This window comes from Lissotriton vulgaris, chromosome 12 (genome assembly GCF_964263255.1).
Source record: "Lissotriton vulgaris chromosome 12, aLisVul1.2, whole genome shotgun sequence".
In the NCBI taxonomy this organism is placed as follows: Eukaryota; Metazoa; Chordata; class Amphibia; order Caudata; family Salamandridae; genus Lissotriton; species Lissotriton vulgaris.
The window spans coordinates 810745004-810772313 of NC_141700.1; the positions used below are offsets into that span (position 1 = coordinate 810745004).

General features: G+C 44.8%; 1 protein-coding gene across 1 annotated transcript in view; it reads right to left on the reverse strand.

Annotated features, from left to right (window-relative positions):
* Positions 1-27310, reverse strand: part of LOC147678847 (uncharacterized) — an 86602-nt gene that overhangs the window by 24394 nt on the left and 34898 nt on the right. The window contains exons 6-11 of the mRNA XM_086945760.1: positions 23468-23614; positions 23236-23343; positions 22842-22937; positions 22565-22654; positions 21799-21909; positions 6927-7034 (exon numbers count right to left, since the gene is read on the reverse strand). Of these exons, the coding sequence (XP_086801886.1) occupies positions 6927-7034; positions 21799-21909; positions 22565-22654; positions 22842-22937; positions 23236-23343; positions 23468-23614 (660 nt within the window). The remainder of the gene's footprint in view (positions 1-6926; positions 7035-21798; positions 21910-22564; positions 22655-22841; positions 22938-23235; positions 23344-23467; positions 23615-27310) is intronic.

Here is a 27310-nt window from a genome sequence, read left to right on the forward strand (position 1 = left end):
CACTAAACGTTTCATCGGTTGAGGAATTACCATATGTATTTCACATGGAATTACCGTATGTATTTCACATGGAGGTACCGTATGTTTTTCACATGGAGGTACCATATGTATTTCATATGGAATTACCATATGTATTTCACATGGAGTTACCATATTTATTTCACATGGAATTACTGTATGTTTTTCACATGGAGGTACCATATGTATGTCATATGGAATTACCATATGTATTTCACATGGAGTTACCATATTTATTTCACATGGAATTACTGTATGTATTTCACATGGAGGTGCCATATGTTTTTAGCATGGAGTTACCATATGAATTTCACATGGAATTACTATATGTATTTCACATGGAGTTACTGTATGTATTTCACAAGGAGGTACCATATATATTTCACATGGAGGTACCATATGTATTTCACATGGAGGTACCATATGTATTTCACATGGGCGAACCATATGTATTTCACATGGAGGTACCATATGTATTTCACATGGAGGTACCGTATGTATTTCACATGGAGGTACGTTATGTATTTCACATCAAATTACAATATGTAATTCACATGGAGGTACCATATGTATTTTACATGGAGGTACCATATGTGTTTCACTTGGAGGTACCATATGTATTTCACTCGGAGGTGCCATATGTATTTCACATGGAGGTACTGTATGTATTTCACATGTAGTTAACATATGAATTTCACATGGCGGTACTGTACGTATTTCTCATGGAGTCAACATATCTATTATACATGGAGGTACCATATGTATTTCACATGGAGGTACCATATGTATTTCACATGGAGTTACCATATGTATTTCACATGGAGGTACCGTATGTATTTCACATGGAGGTACGTTATGTATTTCACATCAAATTACCATATGTAATTCACATGGAGGTACCATATGTATTTCACATGGAGGTACCATATGTATTTCACATGGAGTTACCATATGTATTTCACATGAAGGTACCGTATGTATTTCACATGGAGGTACCATATGTATTTCACAAGGAGGTACTGTATGTATTTCACAAAGAATTACTGTATGTATCTCATTTGGAGTTACTGTATTTCACCTGGAATAACCATATTTATTTCACATGGACTTACTGTATGGATTTCACATGGAGTTCCCATATGTATTTCAAATGGAGATACCATATGTATTTCACATGGAGGTACCATATGCATATCACATGGAGGTACCATATGGCACATGGAGGTACCATATGTATTTCACATGGCGGTACCATATGTATTTCACTTGGGGGTACCATATGTGTTTCACCTGGAGGTGCCATATGTATTTCACATGGAGGTACCATGTGTATTTCACATGGATTTACCATATGTATTGGAGGTACCCTATTTATTTCACATGGGATTACCATATGTATTTCACATGAAGTTAACATATGTATTTCAAATGGAGGTACCTATGTATTTCACATGGAATTATCATATATATTTCACATGGAGGTAGCATATGTATTTAACATGGAATTACCATATGTATTTCACATGGAGTTGAAATGAAATGAAATGAAAAATTACATTTATAGAGCGCATAGACTACCCGTAGGCCTCGCAGCGCTTTTAACTGAAATCCAAGACAGCCAACTAGGATGATTAACAGGTACTACTGAACAAGTGGGTCTTTAGAAGCCTCCGGAATGCCATCCGATTGTTGTTCTCTCTGAGGGTAAGCGGAAGAGAATTCCACAGTCTCGCAGCATTGTGTGAAAATGAGCGGCCACCCCAGCGAGCTTTGTTTATCTTGGTCGTGGTGGCTAGTTGCAGTGAACTGGAGCGCAAAGCTCTGAGGGGAAGGTAAGGAGTAGCTAAAGGGTGCATTATGGCTGGACCAGTTCTGCGGATTGCTTTTTGGACAAGACACATGGCCTTAAATTGTACCCTAGCTGCCACAGGAAGCCAATGTAACTTTTTTAGGGCATGTTTGGCCGACTGCCAGAGTGGAATTTGAAAAAGCAGCCGGGCCGCACAGTTTAGGGTGAGCTGGAGTTTATTGATCACTGCCACCAGGGCTCCCAGATAGAGAGCATTACCATAATCCAGGCGTGGGAGTATCAGGGCCTGGACCATGACTCTCCTCGCCTGGAATGGGAGCAAGGGGAGCACCTTCCGGAGCATTCTCATCAGCCCAAAACAGATGGATGCGGTTTTAGTGGCCTGAAAAGTAAAGTCCAATGATTTATCGAGCCAAACTCCCAAGCTTTTTATCTCAGATTTGGGGAGGGGAGGGGGGCCTAGACATGTGGGCCAGAAGGAGGCCAGGCTGGTAGGTGAAAGGTTGCTCAGTAGCATGACCTCCGTCTTCTCTCCATTCAATTTGAGGCAGGAGGATTTCATCCATTTAGCCACTGCTTCTAAGCATGAGCTCAGCGTGCTAGACGACCCCTCAGAGTGGTCTAATGAGACCACCAACTGAGTGTCGTCTGCGTAGGTGACAATACAGACGCCAAATGGATGAACTATCTCCGCTAAGGGCCTCATGTAGATGTTAAAAAGTGTGGGGCTCAGGGCAGAGCCCTGAGAAACCCCACAACTGAGTGGCTGTTTGGTGGATACAGCCTCGCCCTCAAACACCCGGAAGAAGCGTTCGTCCAGGAAGGATGCGAGCCATGCCAGGGCCGCGCCCGACACTCCCATGCCCTTCAAACGATGTAATAGGGTGGCATGGTTAACCGTGTCGTACGCGGCGCTGAGGTCTAATAATATGATGGCTGCTTTCCCTCCCTGGTCTATCACAGTTCGTGTTTCTTCGGTTACTGCTAGCAAAGCTGTCTCAGTCCCATGTTGGGGACGGAATCCCGTCTGAGAGACACATACCAGACTATTGGATTCCAGGTAGTCTACTAAGATGTTGTTAATGTGTTTTTCTAGCAGTTTACTCGTCCAGGGTAACAGGGAGATGGGGCGGAAGTTGGCTAGATTATTTTGGTCTAGAGTGGACTTTTTTAAAAGAGCCCTGACCATAGCACATTTCCACCCAGTCGGGACTATGCTAGTAGCAATTGAGGTGTTAAGAACGTCGAGAAGAACTGGTCGGATGACATCCATGGCCAGAGTGAGGAACTGGGGAGGTGCTGGGTCACTGGGGGATCCTGATGTGACTTTAGAGATTATTTCATTTAGAGAAGTAGAGTCCAAGAAAGTAAAACTTTCCAACATACAGGGAGCCGGGGTGTTGGGGCAGGCTGTAGTAGCAACCTCCGATTCGATTCCGTCAGTGGAAAAGGAAGAGTAGATGGTCTGAATCTTCTGGAAGAAGAAGGTTGCTAAGTTATTACAGCGAGCTAATGCCCCGTCTGATGACATTCGCTCAGAAGGAGGGGAGATCAGAGATTTGGCTATTTTAAAGATTTCTCTGGGAGCATTTGCTGCCAGATTAATTTTTAAATCATAAAACTGGGCTTGGGCAGATTTAATTTCCTTTTTGTATAGCCTAATTGCGGCTCTGTAGTCTGATTTCCTGATCTGAGAGCGATCTTGTCTCCATGCTCTTTCAAGTTTACGACATGATATTTTCATTTCTCTTAGTCTAGGAGTGTACCAGGGAGCTACATTTTGCCTCTTTATAGAGTGCAAAGGTTCCTTCTGGAGTACTAAATTAAGGGAGTTAGTAATCCAGTTATTAAAAATAGTGCTGGCTAAGTTAGGATTTGTAACCTCTAAAGGTTTAGATTCAGCGAGCGCTGATTCCCATTTGGAGAGGGTAAGTGTAGCCCACTTCCTGCCCCAGTGTTTTTTTGGGTCTTGTAGAGGGAGGGAATTTGTAGTAGTCTATAAAAATGGTATTAAATAGGGATCGGTCCAGGGCAATGGTGCAGGCGATTCAGTATTCAGATTGTCAAGGGTACGGTAAATGTGGTCTAAGAGATACCTTTAGTGTGAGTAGGGAGGAATCCTTTTTGTGCCGAGCCAATTGCATGAAAATTGAGTCGAAGACTCTTGGCTGCTGAGTCCAGCGGGTCATCTAAATGAGGATTTAGGTCGCCCACAGTTAACATATGTATTTCACGTGGAATTCCCATATGTATTTCACATGCAGGTACCATTTGTATTTCACATGGAGTTACCATATGTATTTCACATGGAATTCCCATATGTATTTCACATGCAGGTACCATTTGTATTTCACATGGAGTTACCATATGTATTTCACATGGAATTACCATATGTATTTCACATGGAGGTACCATATGTATTTCACATGGAGTTAACATGTATTTCACATGGAGTTAACTTGTATTTCACATGGAATTACCATTTGTATTTCATATAGAGGTACTATATATATTTCACATACAGTTAACATATGTATTTCACATGGAATTACCATATGTGTTTCACATGGAGGAACCATATGTATTTCACATAGAGTTAACATATGTATTTCACATGGAATTGCCATATGTATTTCACATGGAGGTACCATATGTATTTCACATGGAGTTAACATGTATTTCACATGGAGTTAACTTGTATTTCACATGGAATTACCATTTGTATTTCATATAGAGGTACCATATATATTTCACATACAGTTAACATATGTATTTCACATGGAATTACCATACGTGTTTCACATGGAGGAACCATATGTATTTCACATAGAGTTACCATATGTATTTCACATGGAGGTACCATATGTATTTCACATGGAGTGAACATATGTATTTCAAATGGAGTTACCATATGTATTTTGCATGAAGTTACCGTATGTATTTCACATGGAGTTACCATATGCATTTTGCATGGAGTTACCATATGTATTTCACATGGAGTTACCATATGTATTTCACATGGAGTTACCATATGTATTTCACATGGAGTTACCATATGTATTTCACATAGAATTACCACTGTTCCTTTACTGTGAGGACGTGGATGGTCGTCGAGGCTGATTTTCCTTTCTGTTTACTCAACACGGGAGCCGGTATTTGTTTGGCCTCTCGTCTGCCTGCTCACATCCTTGCCCGGCTCCTTCTATCGTCACTGGCTTGGCTTGGCACCTATTGTGCACCTGCTCTCTATGGTATCAACTGTTCATTGTTATTACATTTTGTTTTCCTCGTTACAAGCTGCACTTGTTCTTGTCCCACCTGCTTAATCGAGCTCAGGAATACATGCCTAGGACGACCCCTACATCTGCACCCCAGACACCAGACAATGGCCACCATTAACGTTGTCACCTGGAAAGTGGGAGGTATCCACACCACCGGAGATACACTGTGTACTCTTATCTGTGCCACAGACACATGCACATTGCCTACTTACAAGATTCACACATCACAAGTCTGGAGGTATCCTGGCTGCAGAAAAGATAGCTAGGCCAAGCGTTCTCCGCAAACTATTCTACTTGTGCTCGAGGGGCCCTGATTTGGATCAGGGTGGGAGTCCCCTTCGCTGCCACACAAACAGTTGTGGACCCAGAGAGTCGGTATGTGTTTGTGGAGGGCTGTTTAGATGGTGGGCAGCTGCTCCTTGGAGTGATATACCCCCTAATGTGGACCGGGCTCCTTTCCTTCAATCCTTATCTGCCACCTTGACCTGCTGGAGGGATCTCCCCTGGCTTCTGGGAGGGAATTTTAACAGTGTCCTGGATGTGGGACTAGATCATCCTTTCTCGCCCCTCCCCCGCACTGTCACTACCACTAACACACAAACCCATACCACATGGCTAAATCATTAGGGTTTTATAGGTGTGTGGCACCATCGCAACCCTAATACCAAAGTGTACTCCTATGACTCGCATGCACATGGACTTCACATCCGCATCGGCAGGTTTACTTGTACCCACAACATCACTCCACATCTCACATGCACGGAATACCTTGGCTGCATGCACTCTAACCATAACACACTTCAATTACACTTCTGCTGAGAACACATCCCTCCACCTATACCCCTCTGGTGATTCCAAGCATCCACACTGGAAGACCCCCCATTACACGCAGTACACACGCTGAGGCAGACCATCCAGGTACACTCCTGGCGTGGTTGATACATCAGGAGGTGGAGACCCCCAAGGGTCGACCCTCAGCTCACCCTCTTCAACACCTACATGACCCCCGTGGCTGACACCGTCAGATCGCAGGGAATCAACATCATCTCCTACGCTGATGACACACAGCTCATCCTCTCACTGTCCGAAGAACTCTCCACCGCCAAAGCACAGTTCCACAGATGCATGATGGACGCTGTGGACTGGATGAAGGACAACTGTCTCAAACGCAAAACACAGACAAGACGCAAGTCCTCATCTTTGGAATGCCGGCTGTGTGTTGGACAGTCCCTCCTCTTTTACGCTGTAATCCATACTAAAATGGCTTTCGTTGTCATGTTATAGTCCCTCTATGTGTTGGGCAGTCCGTCCTCCCTTAACCCTGTAAACTACTCTAAGGTAGCATTCGTCGTCATATTACACTCCCTTTATTCATTGGGCAGTCTGTCCTCCCTTACCCTATAATCTTTACTCAAGTGGCTTTCGTCATCGGATTGCACTCCCTCTACGCATGGAGCAGTCCCTCTTCTTCACCCTGTAATCTATACTTCAATGTGTTTCCTCATCAGATTACACTCCCTCTAAGTGTTAGACAGTCCCTGTACCCTATACTCTGATGGCTTTCGTCATCATGTTACACTCCCTCTATGCGCTAGGCAGTCCCTTCTCCCTCACCATGTAATCTATACTCCGGTGGCTTTCTTCGTTTAGTTAGTTACAGCCCCACCTTTCCTCTCTCTTCAGTCTTTACTCACATGATTTCCCTGTCTGTATTTCTGCCTTTTCCTGGGGTCCTTTTGTGCATAAGACTCCCCCCTACCCAGACGTCCACCCCCTCTTATTCTCATGGTTTCATTTTTCTGCTCCGAACACTTCACCTCTTCCCTTTGGGTTTCCTCGTCTGCGCTGAGGTCTGTATTCTGAAAGAGCTCCTCGACGCTGCCGGAGCTGGAGAAGGGTGGTGTGCAATGCCCGGGGTCCCACACCTGAAGAGGGGACAAGCAGAGCAAAGGCCTGATTACACTCCATATACCAGTCCAAGGCAAAGCCCCCTCTCGGAGGCAAACATCTTGGTGTTCTCGAACCCAAGGGCCTGATTCACAAATGTGAACTTACGTATTTGTGTAAATTTAGTATTCTTTTTACAGACTCTGAGTTAAAAGTATGTTTACGAGTGCACCGACTCTGCTGTTGGGGCAGAGAACTCCGCACATAAAAAGACGGGCCAGGCCTATATCTGTATGCGCAGACATCTCTGCTCCGACCGCAGAGTCTCAGATGTCTTAAAACTACTATTGGCAACATTTTAACTTATTTTGAAATACACAAAAAATGGTATACTTACATAAAAGTGTACGTTTACCTTTGTGCATCAGGTCCAATATATTCCTCTATATTCCAACAAAGGGAGAGGTAGGGAGAATCAAGGACACTCTCTCAGTCCCCGGTTAAATGTACTTCAAAAGAAGAGAGGTCTGGTCAGTCATAGGACTGCCACAAAAGTGGAGCAAAATTTGGAAGAGTAACACACTCACTCAGTTTGAGTAGGAAGGCCCTCACACACCGACCTAGTCAGTGTCATGCTTCATCATCGGGCCCCACCAAAGAGGCCGAGTGCCTCTTCGGTGTGCTGCGACGCCAGAAAGACTGCGGAGCTGGTTGTGTGAGGAGGGCGTGATGTGAGTGAAAGAATATAATTAAAAGTGCCTAAGAGGGTATCGAAATTTTTTTTTAATTAGTGATTTATTTATTTATTTATTTTAAAAATTTATAAAGTGCAGCTTATACCTGTGGGTGTCTTGGCGCTATAACTTTACTGAAGATCCCAGATTGGACATGTATCTACCATAAAAAGTGTTGTACTGAGCAGTTTATTGGTCAAATAACCAGGTTTTTATCAATTTCCTAAATTGCGGTAGCGATGGTGCCAATTTTATTTCCTTTGGAAGCGTGTTCCACAGTTTGGCAGCAGCGTTGGTAAAGCTTCTGTCGCCCCATGTCACCGTCCTAGTGCGTGGCACTGCCAGTAGATGTCTCTGTTCGGAGCGTAAGGATCTTTTTGGTAAATAGTAGCAAAGTTTCTGTTTGAGAAATGCTGGTCCAAGACCCTTGAGGGCTTTATAGGTGAGACACAAGGTTTTGAATCTAATGCGATTTCTCACTGTTAACCAGTGGTAGTTCCTTATCGCTTGCCTGGTGGACTGAAACTTAGGAATGCCAGCTAGTAGCCTTGCGGCTACTACCTGTGTCCCTAAGACACAGGTAAGTGGTATATATGTGTCTGAATTTACATGCCAAGGTTTTTAGGGTTTGGTTAAATTCAGCTAAATACCACAAAATTAATTAGTCAGTCAACATGTTTCTGCCATACTAGTGGTTTACATTTACCAAGACGATCGTCGGGGTCCGGTTTCCGAGGAACTCTGAAGGTTCAGAGCGGGCTGTGAGCGCTGAGGGCGATGTGCCAGGTGCGCTCCAACCCTCCTCCCGAGACCCATGGTGCAAGTAGCGCCCTGTTTTAAAGTGCTGAGATACCCCTGAATTTTGGGTCTTTTTTTCTTTAGAATGAGCCTCCCGCTCTTCTAATTTTAAGCACTTTTTCACCTTTTCTTTTTCACTTTCACGCCCCCAGGTTAGGGTGGACTATCAGAGTGTCCATACCGCCGGGGTATAGTCCTGAAGAATGCCTTGGTAAATGTAAACCACTAGTATGGCAGAAACATGTTGACTGACTAATTAATTTTGTGGTATTTAGCTGAATTTAACCAAACCCTAAAAACCTTGGCATGTAAATTCAGACACATATATACCACTTAACTGTGTCTTAGGGATCACTCATTAAAAAAAATTTCGATACCCTCTTAGGCACTTTTAATTATATTCTTTCACTCACATCACGCCTTCCTCACACAACCAGCTCCGCAGTCTTTCTGGCGTCGCAGCACACCGAAGAGGCACTCGGCCTCTTTGGTGGGGCCCGATGATGAAGCATGACACTGACTAGGTCGGTGTGTGAGGGCCTTCCTACTCAAACTGAGTGAGTGTGTTACTCTTCCAAATTTTGCTCCACTTTTGTGGCAGTCCTATGACTGACCAGACCTCTCTTCTTTTGTTGAAGTCCAATATATTCCTCTTCATAACTGTAAAGAAACCGGTTTCTTTTTCTCTATTTGTCCTTCTACGACCCTGATTACGATGTCCTCGCAATAGTCCGAGCCATGCGAAAAATTCCTGCTTACGCCATGGTCAGAACAGCAAGTTTTAAGGTATTTCAGGCATCCAATAATTATCAGATGCGTTAAATGACTCAAGCACATCACACTTTCACAGGTAAAACCTGCTGAAATATACCAGGGGGACACATACAGTATTCACAGTATCATGCAGATTTTGGTGCGTTAATCACCGAAATCCACATGTTATTCCCCATGAACTCATAATAGGTGTTATTTATTGCACCAGATAAATAACGTTCCCTGTGGTATCATTATTTATGGGGCGACAAATAGCTCCTTATCTCGTAATCGGCTCAAAGCCTTTATCGCTCTGTCCTCTGGCTGTCCATGTGCTCCTGGCCCTTCGCTTCTTGTACATTACAAAGCGAGAACGCACGGAGAGCAAAGGCAGGACGTTCAAGAACCCAAACATGAGACCACAGAGGGTGGGGTGCAGGACTGTGGCGAGGAAGCAGAGGCCTCTGAGGGGCATATTAACAAGCTGAAGTATCGCCGCTTTCTCGGCACAATTTGCCGAGAAAGCGGCGATACTTCCAGCGCCCTATTAACAAGGGCATTGCAACGCCTTCCACAAGCCCACTTTGCATGTCAGCGAGAAACATTGCTAATGACATGCAAAGTGGGCGTTCCCACGTCCAACCACATGTAAAATGTGGTTGGAGGTGGGAACGCCCTATCACCAAGGCAGGCGTTGGGAGGAAAAGACCTGCGATAAACTTGTTTATCGCAGGTCTCCCAAAGCCTGCTCTGACCAGGCTTTAGGCATTGTTAACATGGGGGTGTGGATCATAAAGCTGAATCCACCCCCCCATATTGACAAGGCACACATTAGCGCGTGAAAACAACGTTTGCTTTCATGCGCTAATGTTCACTATCGCAGGATTTACTATTGCCTATGTGTTGCGCGTTGATAATAATGCGCTAACACGGCGAAAACATCCGGCGATAGCCGGCGATAGTGTAATGTGCGATGTGCGTTTTTTAACGCACATCTTGTTAATATGCCCCAGAGTAATTAAGATTAGCAGTAGGTTTGAGAATCATAGCCTGCCTGGGTAAACCACAAAACCCCAAACTTCAACCACTTGTCACATGGAAAGGACCTGCTGCGAAGATGTTAGAATAAGACACGAGTTCCACACGACCTCATGAAACAAAAGAACCTTCCGCCATCCTTGTTGATGAAGAAGGATGCGTTCCTTATTCTTTGCAGTGGCGGCTCCTACAGTAAGGGGGAGGAGCGTCGCCCCACTGCTTTTCAGCAGTGTAAGGAAAAATAAAATGATATTAACTCAATGCTATTATTGTATGTTTTCCTGTGGCAGGAGCGGCAGCTTTGCGAGGCGGGGCAGGGCGGCTCTGCTAGGGGAGGGGTGGAGTGGTTTTGACTCCCTTGGTGCTCATGAATGTTTGACCAGCCGTCTGTTAAGTCCCCTGTATGAGAGTTTATGTGTGTGCACGTATTTGTGAACACGTGAGCTGTGGGCTTAATTCACAGAGGCGACTTACACTTTTGAGTAGTTTACACATTTGAGTGAGTTTTTGGCTATTCATAAAAGTGTAAACTTACTCATAAAGGCAAACCTGCGTGTCTGCACCAAAGTGAAGGGCCTGAGAGCTATACACTTATGAGCAAGTACCTTTTAGCTACTCACAAAATCTAAGTTAAGTTACACTTTTGGAGTAAATTTACACTAAGAAGGGGTGTAGTACACAGTTCTCTTCTCAGGCCTGGCCACAATATTTAGTAGATATCTTCCAAGGAAGACCTTTGGCCTTCAATTAAAGTTCTGTAATCGGTGTACTTTAAATCCAGATGTGATTTTACTATTACTGTGCTGTAAATCCACCCGGTACCATGCAGTTTCGAATTTAAGACCCTGAAATTCCTGATTACTGCGTGGAACTAATTTTTTAATTCATAAAACCACATGGAATTTCCAATTCTGTGGGGTTTAATGCATAACTTTGAGAAGCTAATACATGTATAGTGAACCTCTATGTGAGTCATGGCTGATTCGGTACTATGACCTGCTCGGAAGCCTGATTGGTGTTTGTTAAGAAGGTCAAAATGATCAATATGCCTTGTCAGTTGGATGTGTACACATTTTTCCAATAATATGGCCAAGGTAGGAATATTGGAAATAGGGCGATAGTTGTTAAGGTCCGTGGGGTCCGCCGTGGGTTTCTTTAGAATGGGTGATACTTGACCCACTTTGTACATCTGTGATAGGCTAGCCACCTGTCCTGATCCCACTCCCTAGCGTAGATAATAATTTCTTTCTATTTTTCTTTGGCACTTTTTCACGGTTTAGTAGTGATTATTTATACAGTTTAACAGGCCTTGGCAGCAATATATTAACTTCATCAACCTAGGAGAGAGAGTTTCTGGTATATAAGCCCACTGGGGTTTTATATTACGTCTGTTCCTCTTCGGCCAAACATGTATGGGCGTTTCCATCATATCAATGGAATCGGGGATGTTCACCAACGCATGAATTCTTAGTCATACATTTGCATATCATTTTTAAAACCTCTCTAGTAATGCCATACTCTGTGGGCCCGATTCACAGAACTAACTTAAGACAAAGTCCTAAACTTACTACAATTTTGGTATTCACAGAAGGTACTTACTCCTTTCAGTCTTCACAGAATGCATTTAGGAGTCCTAAAGTTAGGACTCCTAAATGACTTCTGTGAATACCAAAATGAGTAAGTAACTTCTGTGAATACCGAAATGGTAGTACGTTATTAATAGGATCAAAGCGATGAAACTGTTTTTTTAGCAGTGAAGAGGCTAGGATGAAATACAGACACATTTCTTCCCTTTCTCCTGTTTGTATGGACATAGCACAGCCCGTGAATAACACTGTTACTATCACTATATATCTGCAATATGGGTTCTGCGGTATGTTAATGTCACAGTTTATAAAATGTATGCTTTTAACATATTACTGTTGTGCTGATAGCATTTGAGTCTAAAACACTGGTGATACGATTTTTTTCTTGATTTTTTCAAATGCACTGTCATGGTTTAGCGTATAGAAACCTCTATGTCTCTGTGACAACCAATCAAGAGTGCTTACCCTATATTTTGAATAACTTCAAAGACACCTGATGTAGTGAGCAAGGCGGTTCGCCGTCGAAAAGCATCTAGGTCGTCAGTCTGGAATAAACACTTTCTTTGATATAGTCCCACGGAGTCAGCGCCTGTTCTTTTATGGATGCCAGGATTGGTAAAAAATATATATAAATATAATATCACACACATATATATATATATATATGTGTGTGTGTGTGTGTGTATATATATATATATATATATATATATATATATATATATATATATATATATATATATATATATCATACCACACTTTTCCGTGGTAAAGACATGTATTTTAAAATCATATGTGTTCTAAACACCCGTCGTTTTGAACCATCCATGATGAAACAGCTGTCATACAGTCTTTAAATTTTTGCGCGGATTCCGTGATCTTTTGTGTCATAGAAACCATGATCTGAGTGTCGTCCGCATAAGACAACACCTCCAACCCAAATGATTTCACCACCCTTGCCAGCGGGGCCACGTAGGTATTAAAGAGGGTGGGGCTCAAGGAGGAGCCCTGAGGCACTCCGCAGACAAGGGGGGAGGACTCAGAGTAAAAATTGCCCATTCTAACGGTTTGAGACCGCTGACTAAGGAATGAAGCAAGAAGGTCCATGGCCCGGCCCCCAACCCCTATCTCCTTGAGACGTTCCACCAGTCTCAAGGGAGACAGGGTGCCGAATGCGGTGGTAAGGTCGAGTAAGATAAGGAGAGTGGTGTGCCCTGCATCCACCTGAACTCGAGTATTATCCAACACCGTGGTGAGAGCGGTCTCCGTACTATGAGCCCGTCCGAACCCATGTTGGGAACCGTCCAGGATCGGGTGGTCCCTCAGGTAAGCACACAGGTGTGAGTTCAGATGGGATTCAAAGATTTTAGCAGGGAGTGGCAGAAGGGAAATGGAACGGAAGTTTTTTTAAATTTAGAGGATCTAAGGAAGGCTTTTTTAGGATGGGCCTAACCACCGCAGCCTTCCAGATCAGAGGATATTGGCCCGAAGATATGGCTACGTTCAGGACAGTCGTGAGATGCAGGGTCAAAGCCACCTTGGCCATTTTCACGACTTTAAGGGGACAGGGATCCAAAGGTGACCCGCATTTGATACCTTCAAGCAAGAGTTCTACAGTTAACATCGGAAAAGCACAAAAACTTGCCGAAGTCATTTTACTAAAACAGCTGTTTGGGAGAGTTTCAGAGGAGGCATCAGGTGTCTGACTATCATTTAGAATCTCCAACTGATCATAAATATCGGAGATCTTAGAGCAAAAGAAGGAAGATAGGCTGTGGCAGAGCTCCTGTGAAGGCTCCACTTTATCAGACACTGTAGGAGCAGCAAGGGAGTTCAAGATGTTAAAGAGCTCCTTAGGAGTGGTGATATCCCCTGTGATCTTGGAGTAGTATCTTTCCTTTTCCTCAATTATAGCTGCTTTATATGCCTTCAGACATTGTTTATGTGACTCCCTGCCAGAGGGAGCCAAATCCTTCCGCCAGTATCTTTCCTCCCTTCTGCACTCTTGTCTCATATTTCGTAGACGATCAGAGAACCAAGGAGCGGAGGGCGTTTTCCTGGCCGAATAACACAGTTTTTTGGGGGCAAGAGAGTCCATCATAGCAGTAATTTTTTGGGAAAGATTTCCCGCAGCCGTATCTACGTTATGAAGGTCCGATTGCTGGAAGTTAGTGAGAGCAGTGGCGACCGCTTTATTTGTAATCAGAGTGAGATTTCGTTTTTCAACCGCTTTCAAAACAGCCCTTCGAGAGCTACCTAAAGTAGTGGCCCTTAATTCAAAGGCACTGCAAAGTGATCTGACAACGAAAGTGGACGGGCGCGCCCACCAGGATTCGATCATCATTCGGAAAAATCCCATCGAGGGTGTGGCCCGCAATGTGAGTAGGGGTATTCACTAATTGTGGAAGGCCGAAACCATTCATACATTCTAGTAAAGTTTGGGTGTCATGGTTCAAATTATTTTCTAAATGGAAGTTGAAATTCCAGAGGAGTGTGAAATTCGTACGCTCAAGATAAGGCTCTAAATGGTTGCTTAAATCATGGCTAAACAAGTCCGTCGGGCCAGGTTGCCTGTAGCACAGAATCCCAGAGAAACTTTCTGTGGGAGTGGAATTTATAGAAAAATATAATGCCTGATAGGGGTCAAGAGCTGAGGTCAGTGGTTCTGACCGACAGGAGAAAGTATCCCTAACCAGGATACCTAAACCTCCTCCACGTCAGCCCTCCCTGTCCAGTCTAGTGAGGCAATACCCCGACGGAATAGCCTCTACCAGCTCTGGACCAGAATAGTCATTAGCCCATGTTCAGTTAGGAAAACCCAGTCAGGGGCATGTTGGAGAACAAAATCTTTAAAGGCGAAATGGTTCTTGATCAGGGACCTAGAGTTAAGGAGGAAACTCTGCCGAGACCTCTGCCTTTGCGTATGATAAGTTCTGGTCGGCAAAGAGGAGGGGCTGGTTCCTTCTCCCCCCATAAGGCAAAGGCCACACCAACTACATGAGAAGGGTCCTTTCTTGAACAGCGTTTCTGCTTTCAAGATGTGTGCACAGAGCAGTGGATTTCTCTTCCCAATGTCCAGCAGATCCGCCCTTGAGTACCTTAGTTTGGATCCAGGCTCTGGTTGCAGAGGGGCAGCATACCCGGCCACTGGCGCTGACTTGGCATGGACGGGGGCAGACAGGCTTGCCTTTGACATGCAGCCCGCTGCGCGGAGTCCAGGGCATGCTGCTTAAGTGGAAGGGAAAAAGCTGCGCACTAGAGCGCTAACCCCCCAGTCTCCGCCCCCGACCAGCTGGCTGAGGAGCAAATGGCGCCACCTAAACACCCTCCACACAAACAGTAGAAACCGCGGTGGACCGGGGTGCGTGGCAAACCTAAGGCTTCCTAGTAATCAGGTAAGCAGTAGCAGCATTAAATGAAAGTTTAAAAGGCAAGTTTAAAAATGTATTAGCAGCACACAACAGTAAATTTTAAAATGTGTGGGGACCAGAGAAACCCCCTAAAACAAAGGAGTAAGCAGGACCGGAGTCCCTGCAGGCTTCTGACCAGGATTCTGCTACAGTGCGCTTCTCATGCACGTTTGGTTGTGCCCAGGTTCCATCGCACCAGATCAGGTCACAGGCTTTTTTGGTTCTTGTCCTATTCTCAGTACGCCAGAAGCTAACAACTCTGCCAATGTCAGCGCAGTGTGAGTGTGGTGCTTACAAGAGTGCAGGGTGCAGCACATTGAAGCCAGAACTATTGGCATTGCCAATGCTTGTGTACCTTGCATCTTACCCTATGATGTTTCTAGATGGGAATTGACTTCTAGCACTTGGTTTTATCCTTAGATATTCTGTGGAATTTGCAATGATTCTACTCAGGTTTCCAGGCTGTGTCCGTGGCTTAGCCTCCTCAGGTAACTAGTGGTGGATTTTACCTTGGAATTTTTTAAGTGTAGTTTTACGTCTTCATCTCTTATTCTGAGACCAAATGTCAATTTCCTGTTTCCTTGTTCTTTTTGCTTTGCGAAAAATGTTTTTATCTTTACTAGGGTAAGGAAATAACATTATAAAAGTTATTCATTCCTCCTCTGATCTTTTCATGTCTGATGTTTCAGCTTTAAGACTTTGAGAGAGGTGAGTCAAGGGGTCATGACGAGGTTGCAGCGTGGCATTAGGTGTCTTCTTTTGGCACACTCCTTGCCTGTTCACCGGTGAAGCCTTTTCTAAGACACTTCTGTGGTGGACATGAGCAGAGTCATGTTCATCTGGAGAAATCTGTCTCCTGGAACACATCTATGGATCGTGTGGCACTCAGGTGGAGTAGAAAAAGAGATGGCAATCCTCTGCGAGGAGAGCCATTCCAGCCAGAGGTTCAGAGCATGCTCAGCAAACAAGTGTGTTGATCCTTTTTCTGTTCACCCTTCATATTAATGATCGAGACAGGAAATGTTGTACAGTAGGCTCTGATGCACCCGTAATAGAGGGCAGACGTTTTACTGTTTTATTGGGTGCAAACAATGAGGTTTTAATTCCGTATAGAGCTGATGGGCTGGTGGTGGTACTGAATGTCAAGTGGGGAAAATCGTGGTAACATAATATTGTTACCAAAATACTGAGGGCCAAACTATCGACAAGATCCGTATATGAAGGTAAGCATAATATTACTCTACTTAACTCTGCATATAAGTACCTTGACAATATACCTTCAAGGTTCATAGACGCAGAGTTAACCATAGTCTATGTTAATGATATCATGCTGTCATGATAGTCCCTACTCAATTCTCTAGGCCACGACCACTGGGCTGAAAGACTGGTTTCTATGTATGATGATTTAATGACATTACAAAGTCTGATAATGAGCCTCTTGAATTCAAAGATCAGGCCCTTGAGAAGATTTTGAATTCAAAGGTCAGGCCCTTGAGAAGGTTTTGAATTCAAAGGTCAGGTCCTTGAGAAGGTTTTGAATTCAAAGGTCAGGTCCTTGAGAAGGTTTTGAATTCACAGGTCAGGTTCGTGAGAAAGTTTTGATTTCGCAGGTCAGGTCCTTGAGAAGGTTTTGAATTCACAGGTCAGGTTCTTGAGAAGGTTTTGAATTCGCAGGTCAGGTCCTTGAGAAGGTTTTGAATTCGAAGGTCAGGTCCTTCAGAAGGTTTTGAATTCACAGGTCAGGTCCTTGAGAAGGTTTTGAATTCAAAGGTCAGGTCCTTGAGAAGGTTTTGAATGCAAAGGTCAGGTCCTTGAGAAGGTTTTGAATTCACAGGTCAGGTCCTTGAGAAGGTTTTGAATGCAAAAGTCAGATCTTTGAGAAGGTTTTGAATTCACACGTCAGGTCCTTGAGAAGGTTTTGAATTCAAAGGTCAGGTCCTTGAGAAGGATTTGAATTCAAAGGTCAGGTCCTTGAGAAGGTTTTGAATTCACAGGTCGGCTCCTTGGGAGCCTCCTGGATTCAAAGATCAGGTCCTTGAGCACCACGCATACTTGGATGAAGTCAATCTGAGTGAACGATCTCTCCTTAGTAAAAAATAAAAGCTTTTTCATACCTCAATGCGGTCTTTGAAATGAAAGTGGCCTAGAACTCTCTAAGTTCTTCTAACTGTTATAAATGAGCCAAGAGAAATAGCTGATTCTCTATCTTTGTCCATAGACATGGTGGTCGGCACGTCTCTTCGATGATAAAGATTTACTCTGCCACAATGTTTCCTTAGCATGGAAGGGGTGAGCTTATATAATTATAATGATAAATTCTTCGGATTTTGGAGAAAACGTCTCTAAAATGACTCTTGAGCTGGGTTGTAATGGCGTTTTTTATATCACTATCCGGTTTGTAATCACAGATTAAACCATTCTTGGCCACTTTGGGGGTATTTGGGGTATGGCAGGCACCATATTTAGACATCTCCAACAGGACCAGGATTGCTTCCTTGTAAATGCTTCCAGTGATGCCTTTTTAGGAACACTAAAATGCTGCTCGGGTGCCATGCAATGGGGACAGTTGGCAAATGTTTTTCATTTATGGGTTAATTTCTGCAAAACAAAAACAAATGGCCACAATGCACTGGGAAGTTCCCTAGCAGGAACAATGTCCAGCAGAGGACAGGCCTTTTGACGGCCATCTCTTCAAGGTTTCCACCAGCTGAGACAGCTGGGGCTCTGTTGGTGGACACTTGGTGCTTCTCCCTCCTTTGAATGGGGCAGGCAAATGATTGATTTGGTGGATGTGGTGTCTGACGCTTTTTAGAGGATGCTCTGCATCTGCTTAACTCTAAACGAGCCCATTTGTTCTTTGCATTTTCTAAATCTAATTAATTATTGAAACGATCCATATGAGAATTTAGGGTCTGATTTAGACTTTGGCGGGCTGAGTCTACCGGTCCCGCGGACAACTCTTTGCATTGACAGGAAACGGTATACAACGTTTAGCACGCATTTTTTACAACGCACTACCATTACAACGCACGCATTACCACGCATACCATTACAACGCATTGCACTGGGGGGCGCTCTAGGATAGGGAATAAGTTTAATTTTATATCCAACACCTTCCCTAGTGTCCACGGGGACTGGATTTGGAATATAAAATTATACTTACCACTATTCAGCACCTCTAAGCGCTATGCGTTGTAACGGTATGCGTTGTAAATACCGCGTTGTAAAGGTATGCGTGGTAATAGTATGCGTGCTAACGTCATACATCCACAGGAAACATTGCCATGGCGGGTCCTTTAATGTAGGAAAGCTTTGACCAACTATATTGTTAGTCATGACAGACACCAGTCAAACTTTTCAAAAGTTTTTAGTTTTTTCAAAAACAAACTCTCAAAGTGGGGGTTTGTTTTATAAAATGAAAAAACATTGCCCCTACATACTGGGAGTTTTCTCCCAGAGTGTGGGGTCGTTCTTGTTTTTTTCCAGTCCCTTACTACCAAGTTTGTCCTGGCAGTGACGGACAGAGAAAATAGTGCAAAGGGTGTAAAGTCCTTCCTCCAACAGTCCAAAATCCATCGGCGTTGTGACAGGAAGTATTCTGTCAACTGAGCCAACTAGGGCTCTTTCAATGAAATACTTATGGTGCGCCCCATTCTAAATAAGGCAAGAGTACCGTCAGTTTGTTGGACAGGGTACTCCGTTGTATTTGCCATGGAGTACCTGTTTTCTAAACTCTAAGCCAGGCCCTTAGATTTGTAGAAATAACTTTTGGTACAAATCCTGTCTGACTGGGTGTTCATTATGCATGTAAGGGCTCACTTAACAATATTTAGGACCAGTCCGGTGGCAGGTCAATAAGGTGTCCCTAAAGTTAGGGTGCCAGAATGGACTACCCTCTGCAGCGAATAATGATCTCTACTAAGACTTACATGCACTTCTTTTTCTTCTGTGAACATTTTAGTGCCCGAAGAGAGTTATTTCTTAACCCATTAGTAATCTTCTTCGGACATGGGCCATGTAGACCAACTTTTTTTATTACCGTTTGATGTGGAATACCAGAGCCATCAACGTTGGGGTTAGTTTCTGAAAGCAGCAATATTCAAAGGACCGGCACAGAGCAAATTCTTGCTTTTGTCACAATGCTTCACAGAATAAGCACGTTGGGTTGTGGTGTTGGTGCGCTCAACTTTCTCTGTACTCGTGGTCCTTCTGCAGTGTATCCAAATCCAAGACCTCCACGCTCTAAGGAAGGCCCTGAAGACATTTAACTTCTGCTCCCTGGATTCCGCTCTTAGGTTTGACATTTTGTCAGCTCTGGTTGGTGCAGTACAAGTGGCTCTTTGATGTGCATGTGGCGTTGTACCAATGAGACCTTTTCAAATTAGGACCAGTATAAGGCAGTAGCAGACTCTTCACAGACACTTTAAGAAAGGGAACCAGCATCTTGTTACTAGCTAGAAGGCCAGAGGTTTATCTTTAGTCATAACTGTCCTCACCTGTTCTTCCTGATCATGCTCCTTCCCAATCTGCTTGACTCAATGGTGAGCACTTCAAGGATTCGCTGCACAGGTATCTAGTGTGGGCTCTATGTTTCCGCCTGGTGTAGCGTACTTCCACTTCTCACCTGATTCTAACGGGAACGGAATGCAAAGGCGATGCATCCAACAGTGAGCCCTCAGGACCTTCTGTTAGATAAAACAGCATTAATATTTCACAATTGGAACATCAAAGGCTGAAGTGGTCTGGCCCGGTCCGGCTGGCATCACCAGAAGCGACTACTCAAACGAGCTGGAGGGCACCACAGTGACTTGTGCACATTGAGTCTTGTTGGTCTTGGACGAGAGCTCTTAAACAACAGATCCTTAAAACCTCAACACATGCATCCTGTATGAAGTATTTCATGGCCATCTGCACCTAGTCACCCTCTTTTTCATTTGTCTGTTTTCATCATCCTGTAGTGGAAATGCTACGTTTGTCCTTCTGTTCTTTTAATACTACCGTGGAGGTGAATCTGCAACTAATGCGTGAGCCATCATAAACTGTTTGAGAACCGTGATGATGGATTGGTGGTGAACTAGTGGTTGCTCTGAGTGCACATTTAGTGAGCAGATTTCACTTATGGGTCATTCGTATATTGATTGGTAAAAACTGACTGATTTCTGCTGCTTCTCTCACAAATCTTATTCCTGATCCGACCATCATGGGAAAATGATGGTTTTCCAGTTAATTTTAGAGCTTTTTAATGAGTAATAACCTGACTGAAGGGCCTACAGAATGAATTGATGCTGTGAAACCACAGAAAAAGAGACCTATGCAGATCCTCCCTAGGAACAACAGAATTACACAAAAAGTGCTTTTAAAGAGAGGTCTCTCCGATTGGTTTTCGTCTCCACCATGCAGGTGTCTGAAGACTTCACCTCACACACTTTATCTTGGCATGCTTCATCATCGCTAATCACTCCACATCAAGGTATGTGGATACCACCTCGACTGACTCAACCAGCCAAGGGAGTTTCTGATACTTTTCAACTGGATAGAAGCAGGGATTCAGATGAATAATAAAAATACCTTGAGGTATGCCCTAAAATAATTCCTTTTATTTGGTGGCTACCCAAGATATGGTTAAAAAGTATTGCATGGGTGTTTATCTTGCCAACATGTTTCGTCCATGTTAAATGCACCAGATGGGTAAACGGTCTTCTTCAGGGCTCATAAAATCCCTGCCTAATACATACTCAACCACGTTAACAAATGAAGCATAAGGCTCTCATATCTGTTATAAATGTACTACTCTATACCCTTATTTATGGGTTTATTCATTCCTTGTCACTTGTCATGACCAGAGGGTATTTCCCTGTAGTCAGGGTTTGGTGTACAGTTCCACCTAACCTTTCCCTCGCCTGCCTGCAGAGGAACTACACAGGGATTTTACAACTAATTTATACTACTGTAAATAGTGGGAGAGGAGATCTCTCCAAATATGTTTTGGCTATCCGAATGGTAAAAAAGGATACTAATCGGAGGGTCCTCTTCTTAAAAGACATAACCACTTGTTCTGTAATTCACAAATTAATACTGGCCTGCTGACCCGGAAGAACAGGCAAAGTGGGAACAAGGTTCACAGGAAGTCACCGCCCAGTACTCGCATCTCACACTGGTACTGCCCTCCCTTTCAGTAGGTTCTTTACTTAAGCACACTATGTGCTAAAGATGGTAAGGTTGTACACACTGTACACTCTAGAAAAGGTCCTTCTTTGAACTCTTGCATGCTTCGGTTAATTCCATCTCTCCTCTGCCCTTATGCGCGAATTGTTTGTGTCATTGAACCTTCTTTAACCCCCATGAATGCTTATGTTGGTGCCACTTCTGCTCTTCCTTCACATTCTATGCTCACCTAGTGTTATTCCTATGGCTAATGTCCCACATTTCCTCCCCCCCACACTGCTTACATACAGCATTTGTCTGTCTCGTCAAAGTGCACGGTACCTCTTTCCTCATGGCATTCTCCTCATCACGACTCATTTCCAGACTGCTCAACAATTTCTCTGTACTTCCAGTGCCCAGTAAAGTAGGCATCCACTGCTCCGGGTCCCACTCCTGATGCAAGAGAAAAGGCAAACCAATTCGGCTCAGACAGTGGCTCCCATTACATTCTTCCTATGGTCAAGGTAACCGTGCTTCAAGGATTGCCCCGCCGCCGCCATTACTCACAATCCCCGAGTTCCGAATCCAACACATTGACTATCACTAGATCGTGAAGGAAAGATTACATAGGCAAGAATCGATTTACTATTCTTCACGCCACATGAGCTTACCTTGACAATGTATCATCTAGGTACATAGATGTGGATTTAAGAAGATTAAATCCGTACTTACCTTGCCAATATAGTGGTAGTCAAAATGTTGGCATCATTACTTTTTGGAGGACAATATGAAAACGTGGTATTTTGACATACAACCATTCATTAGCCACAGCCACATTCTTTAGTCACATGAAGTTCACCCCTTGGTCGTGGTCCTTGTCTCTTTAGAGAGAACGCAGAGATTTCCTGCACATGGAGCTCAACCTTTTGCTAAGGTCTGTGAGCCTTGGGGAGCCCCATCTCTCCTACCCATGCACTCGCATGTTGTTCTTTCACTGGTAATGGGCCCAGTGTGTCTAGAGCAATCCCATTTCCCAAAGCCCCCCCTCACAGCACCCCTGTATTTTTTGTCTATCTAGAAAGTCCTGCACCTCTTTCCCACTAGTTACCTCTTCAGGGTTAAATTCCTCACTCTCGAAAAGATGGTCAATACTGTCAGTGTCCAGAAGAATAGGTGCATTTTTCTTGTGGTTCCACACCTGAAGAAAGAGAAGAAGCACAGCAATGAGGTGCACGGACAACAGTGCCCACACCTATGGGTGATGCTTGTCTTTCCACCTCATCCTATGGGCGACGTTTGTCTTTTGGTTAGGGCCCCTATGTGCTTGGGTCCGTCCCACCGGGTCAGTCATATGATCTTCATCTGCCGAACGTGGAGTATCTTACCTCCTTCCAGTTGGCGTTCTCGGCCAGGGTGAAGTCCACAAGGCCAGTAATGTCTGTGCCCAGGAAGGCAGACGTATGATCCTCATGGCCCCACACCTGCAGAAAGTCAAGAAGCAACGTCCAGACTCTGAGCTAATGCAATGTTCACACTCTGAGCTAATGCAATGTCCCAACCTTGAGCTAATGCCCTTGTCCTAAACTCAAAACACACACAGTCTTCCTTTCTCCAAGATTTCTGTCTACTAAGCGATGTCTAACTTCCATCAGATTTTCTGCTAACATGCCACTGCTCCTTTGGTTACACATCTATTACCCCCCTGACGTTCAGCTTTTTAAAGTCAACCCTCGCTTCTCCCAGTGGGACATACATCAAGCAGGTCTTGGTGCCCTGTACCTCTTTCCATTCCGTCTCCTCATCGGAGTTGGTGTCTGGACTCTGAGACAGTTTGCCGGTATTCATAGTGACCAGTAAATTGAGTGGACTTTGCCCAGGCGTGGACACCTGCAGAAGAGAAGCAGCAACTTATTCCATGTAGTCGGTCATGTGGGCAACAACTGCAGAGCGGGCAGGGTCCCTAGGCGTCCTGTTGGTGCTGAACCCCCTGTAATTCTCTGCAAACCCATACCTTGCTCATGCTGTCTTCCACAGGATCGCCACAGACCGTCATTCCTTCAGTTGTTACCTCGTCCGTCATTGGGCTGCCAGCCCTGGGCAGGCCTTCAGTGCTCTGGCTTCCCAGGAGAGTGTGCAGAAGCTGCTCAGAGCCAATCAGCTGCAGGGAGTGAACAAGAAAAGCAATGAGCCTCACAGAGTTTCAATATCCAATGCTGATTCCTCACTGAGCTTTCGACTGAGGTTGGCGGCCGAAAGGGATACCGGTTCAAAGATGGAGCTTCCACATTATACATATCCAATCATAAATACCACCCAAACTAACAAGAAGTGAAAATGAAAGATCAATGCCATGAACCTGGAAGGGACTTAAGGAAAGTCTGTTTGTCAAAGTCAATGTCATGGTCAAAATGTTAGGATTCTGGTCATAAAGAAGCCCAGGGTCAAAGCCAGATCGGTTAGTGTCTTGTTTGCTGACCTCCTGGCTGTGCCGTGGACTCTTCCTTAGAAGGTAATATCTGGTTTTTATTCGGGCCTTTCGTCTCAGTGTTGATCAGCTCCCCTGGGAGGGGCACCCCTTACACAATACGACTCCTGGTAATTGCCAGTATTACTTTCCCCATCAAAATGCTTTGCCTTCATGGCACAATTGCCACAACACGTGCATCATATGCCCAGGCACTGCCTGCAGAGGCTCGAGAGCGTCAGTCATCTCTAAGGTAGGGACAGCCATCTCAAACCAGATGCAACTTCATGTTTGCAGCTGGAGCAAGCATAACACAGCCACAGCTCATGCAAGCGTACATTGCTAAAATATGTTACATATACCCCACGCGTGCAGGCAGAGCTATCCCGGGGTAGGTACTTTGTCAAACACGCAGTCAGTTATTCCAAGCATACAATGGGCACAGTCTCATCTAAGAAGCTATAGTTATCAGATAGAAGATACTGCCTAAGCAACGCAGATATGTACGTAGCATGTGGAAGATATAGACTCCTGTATACAGGTAAAGCAGGTATAAAGTTGGTACTGCTTCCAGTGTACAGGTACAGCTCTCACATGCCCGGTACAGCCTAATCACATGGTAGGTACAGCTTCATGCATGTAGGTATTCTTATCACATGGCAGGTACAGTCTCGTCATATGGGAGGTACAGCTCTCATGTGACAGGTACATATAGTAGGTACAGCTTCATGCGTGTAGGCATAGCTATCACATGCCAGTTACAGTTTCTTCATATGGTAGGTACAGCTTCATGCGTGTAGGCATAGCTATCACATTGCAGGTACAGTCTCGTCATAGGGTAGGTACATCTTCATGTATGTAGGAATAGCTGTCACATGGCAGGTACAGTCTGGTCATATGGTAGGTACAGCTTCATGCGTGTAGGCATACACATGGCAGGTACAGTCTCGTCATATGGTAGGGACAGATTCATGCGTGTAGGCATAGCTATCACGTTGCAGGTACAGTCTCGTCATATGATAGGAAAATCCACAAAAGGGAACCCCCTCTACTAATTCAGCTATCAAAACAGGCTTAGAGCCGGGGGAGCGACAAGATTATTAGAATGAGGTCCTACTAACCTGAATTGCTTATTGCATAGGAATAAATCCCACCGTAATCTCATTCAGAGCAACTTTGATCATTTATTTTACAAAAATCTGATTTCTTAAATTTTTACATGCATTCTCTTTATAATTCTTAATTACATTGTTTATATACATCATTTAGACGTGACTTTACAACTATTGTATAATATATCCAGTTGCCTAATTTAAAAAAGGCCATACCACTACAAAATTCAACACACACTCTCAGAATCACTCCTGTATCACCCTCTAATCTAACACAATTCATTCCACATCCCACGCACCCATCACACATCAGTCATCCACCATACCCTGACGGTCTTTAATCTCTTTTTTCCTTCCGGTGTACAGACCCAGACTGGACACATCAACTGTCAGCGCACGTTTCGATGGATAGATCATTGTTCTACCACCTTCTTCAGGACTGTGTTAGCTTTAACTGTATATATAAAACATCAGGAGGACAAACAGGGACGTTCTCATGACAGTATTGTCTAACATAGAACTTGCTTCTTTAAGTCTATCCAGGGCTCGGGGTGAAAATCATCTCGCTCAGTTTTCCTGAGGATAACCTTCACTTCGGTTTCCAATTGAGAGTCTTGTGCGCCAAACGTATAAGCCTTCCTTTTCAAATCACTCTATATTATTTCACCGACAGGATGAGCTCCATCCAATCAGCAGGCAACCTACTTCCCAATCATTGTAAATGCTGCCTGTATTCTCCTTTATGCCGCAGCCGTGGACTTACACACCTCAGTCGCGTTTCTGTTAACTTGTTTACGGCGGGATTTATTCCTATGTGATAAGTAATTCAGGCTAGTAGGATCATCTAAACGTGATCAGAGCCGTCAGCAGGACCTAAAAGTGATCAGACCGGTCAGCAGGACCTGAAAGTGATCAGACCGGTCAGAAGGACCTGAAAGTGATCAGACCGGTCAGCGGGATCTGAAAGTAATCAGACCGGTCAGCGGGATCTGAAAGTGATCAGACCGGTCAGCAGGATCTGAAAGTGATCAGACCAGTCAGCAGGATCTGAAAGTGATCAGACTGGTCAGCGGGTCATGAAAGTGATCAGAGCGGTCAGCGAGACATGAAAGTGATCAGATCGGTCAGCGGGACCTGAAAGTGATCAGACTGGGCAGTGGGACCCGAAAGTGATCAGACTGGTCAGCGGGTCATGAAAGTGATCAGACTGGTCAGCGGACCTGAAAGTGATCAGACTGGTCAGCGAGACATAACATTGATTAGACCGGTCAGCGGACCTGAAAGTGATCAGACCGGTCAGCTGGATCTGAAAGTGATCAGACTGGGCAGTGGGACCCGAAAGTGATCAGACTGGTCAGCGGGTCATGAAAGTGATCAGACCGGTCAGCGGGATCTGAAAGTGATCAGACCAGTCAGCGGACCTGAAAGTGATCAGACCAGTCAGCGGACCTGAAAGTGATCAGATCGGTCAGCTGGATCTGAAAGTGATCAGACCGGTCAGCTGGATCTGAAAGTGATCAGACCAGTCAGCGGGACATGGAAGTGATCAGACCGGTCAGCCGGATCTGAAAGTGATCAGACCGGTCAGCTGGATCTGAAAGTGATCAGACCGGTCAGCAGGACCTGAAAGTGATCAGACGGGTCAGCGGGACATGAAAGTGATCAGACTGGTCAGCGGGACATGGAAGTGATCAGACGGGTCAGCGGGATCTGAGAGTGATCAGACCGGTCAGCCGGATCTGAAAGTGATCAGACCGGTCAGCTGGATCTGAAAGTGATCAGAGCGGTCAGCAGGACCTGAAAGGGATCAGACCGGTCAGCAGGATCTGAAAGTGATCAGACCGGTCAGCAGGACCTGAAAGTGATCAGGCCAGTAGCTGGAAGCTGGTCAGCGACTCTCACATGGTCTTGTCCTCGATGGTTGGATCTGGGGGGGGGGGGGGAGTCTCCGCAATCATGGCAGAGGTCCTGCACTCGTGGCGGAGGCCCCGCAGTCATGGGAGAGTCTCCACACTCATCGCGGAGGCCCCACAGTTGTGGAGGAGTCTCCGCACTTGTGTCGCAGACCCCGCAGTCATAGAGGAGTCTCCGCACTCGTGGGGAAGTCTCCGTACTCATGGCAGAGACCCCACAGTCGTGGAGGAGTCTTGGCACTCGTGGTGCTGGCCCCCCAGTCGTGGTGGAGTCTCTGCACTCATGGTGCAGGCCCCGCAGTCTTGGAGGAGTCTCCGCACTCGCGGTGCAGGCCCCGCAGTCGTGGAGGAGTCTCCGCACTCGT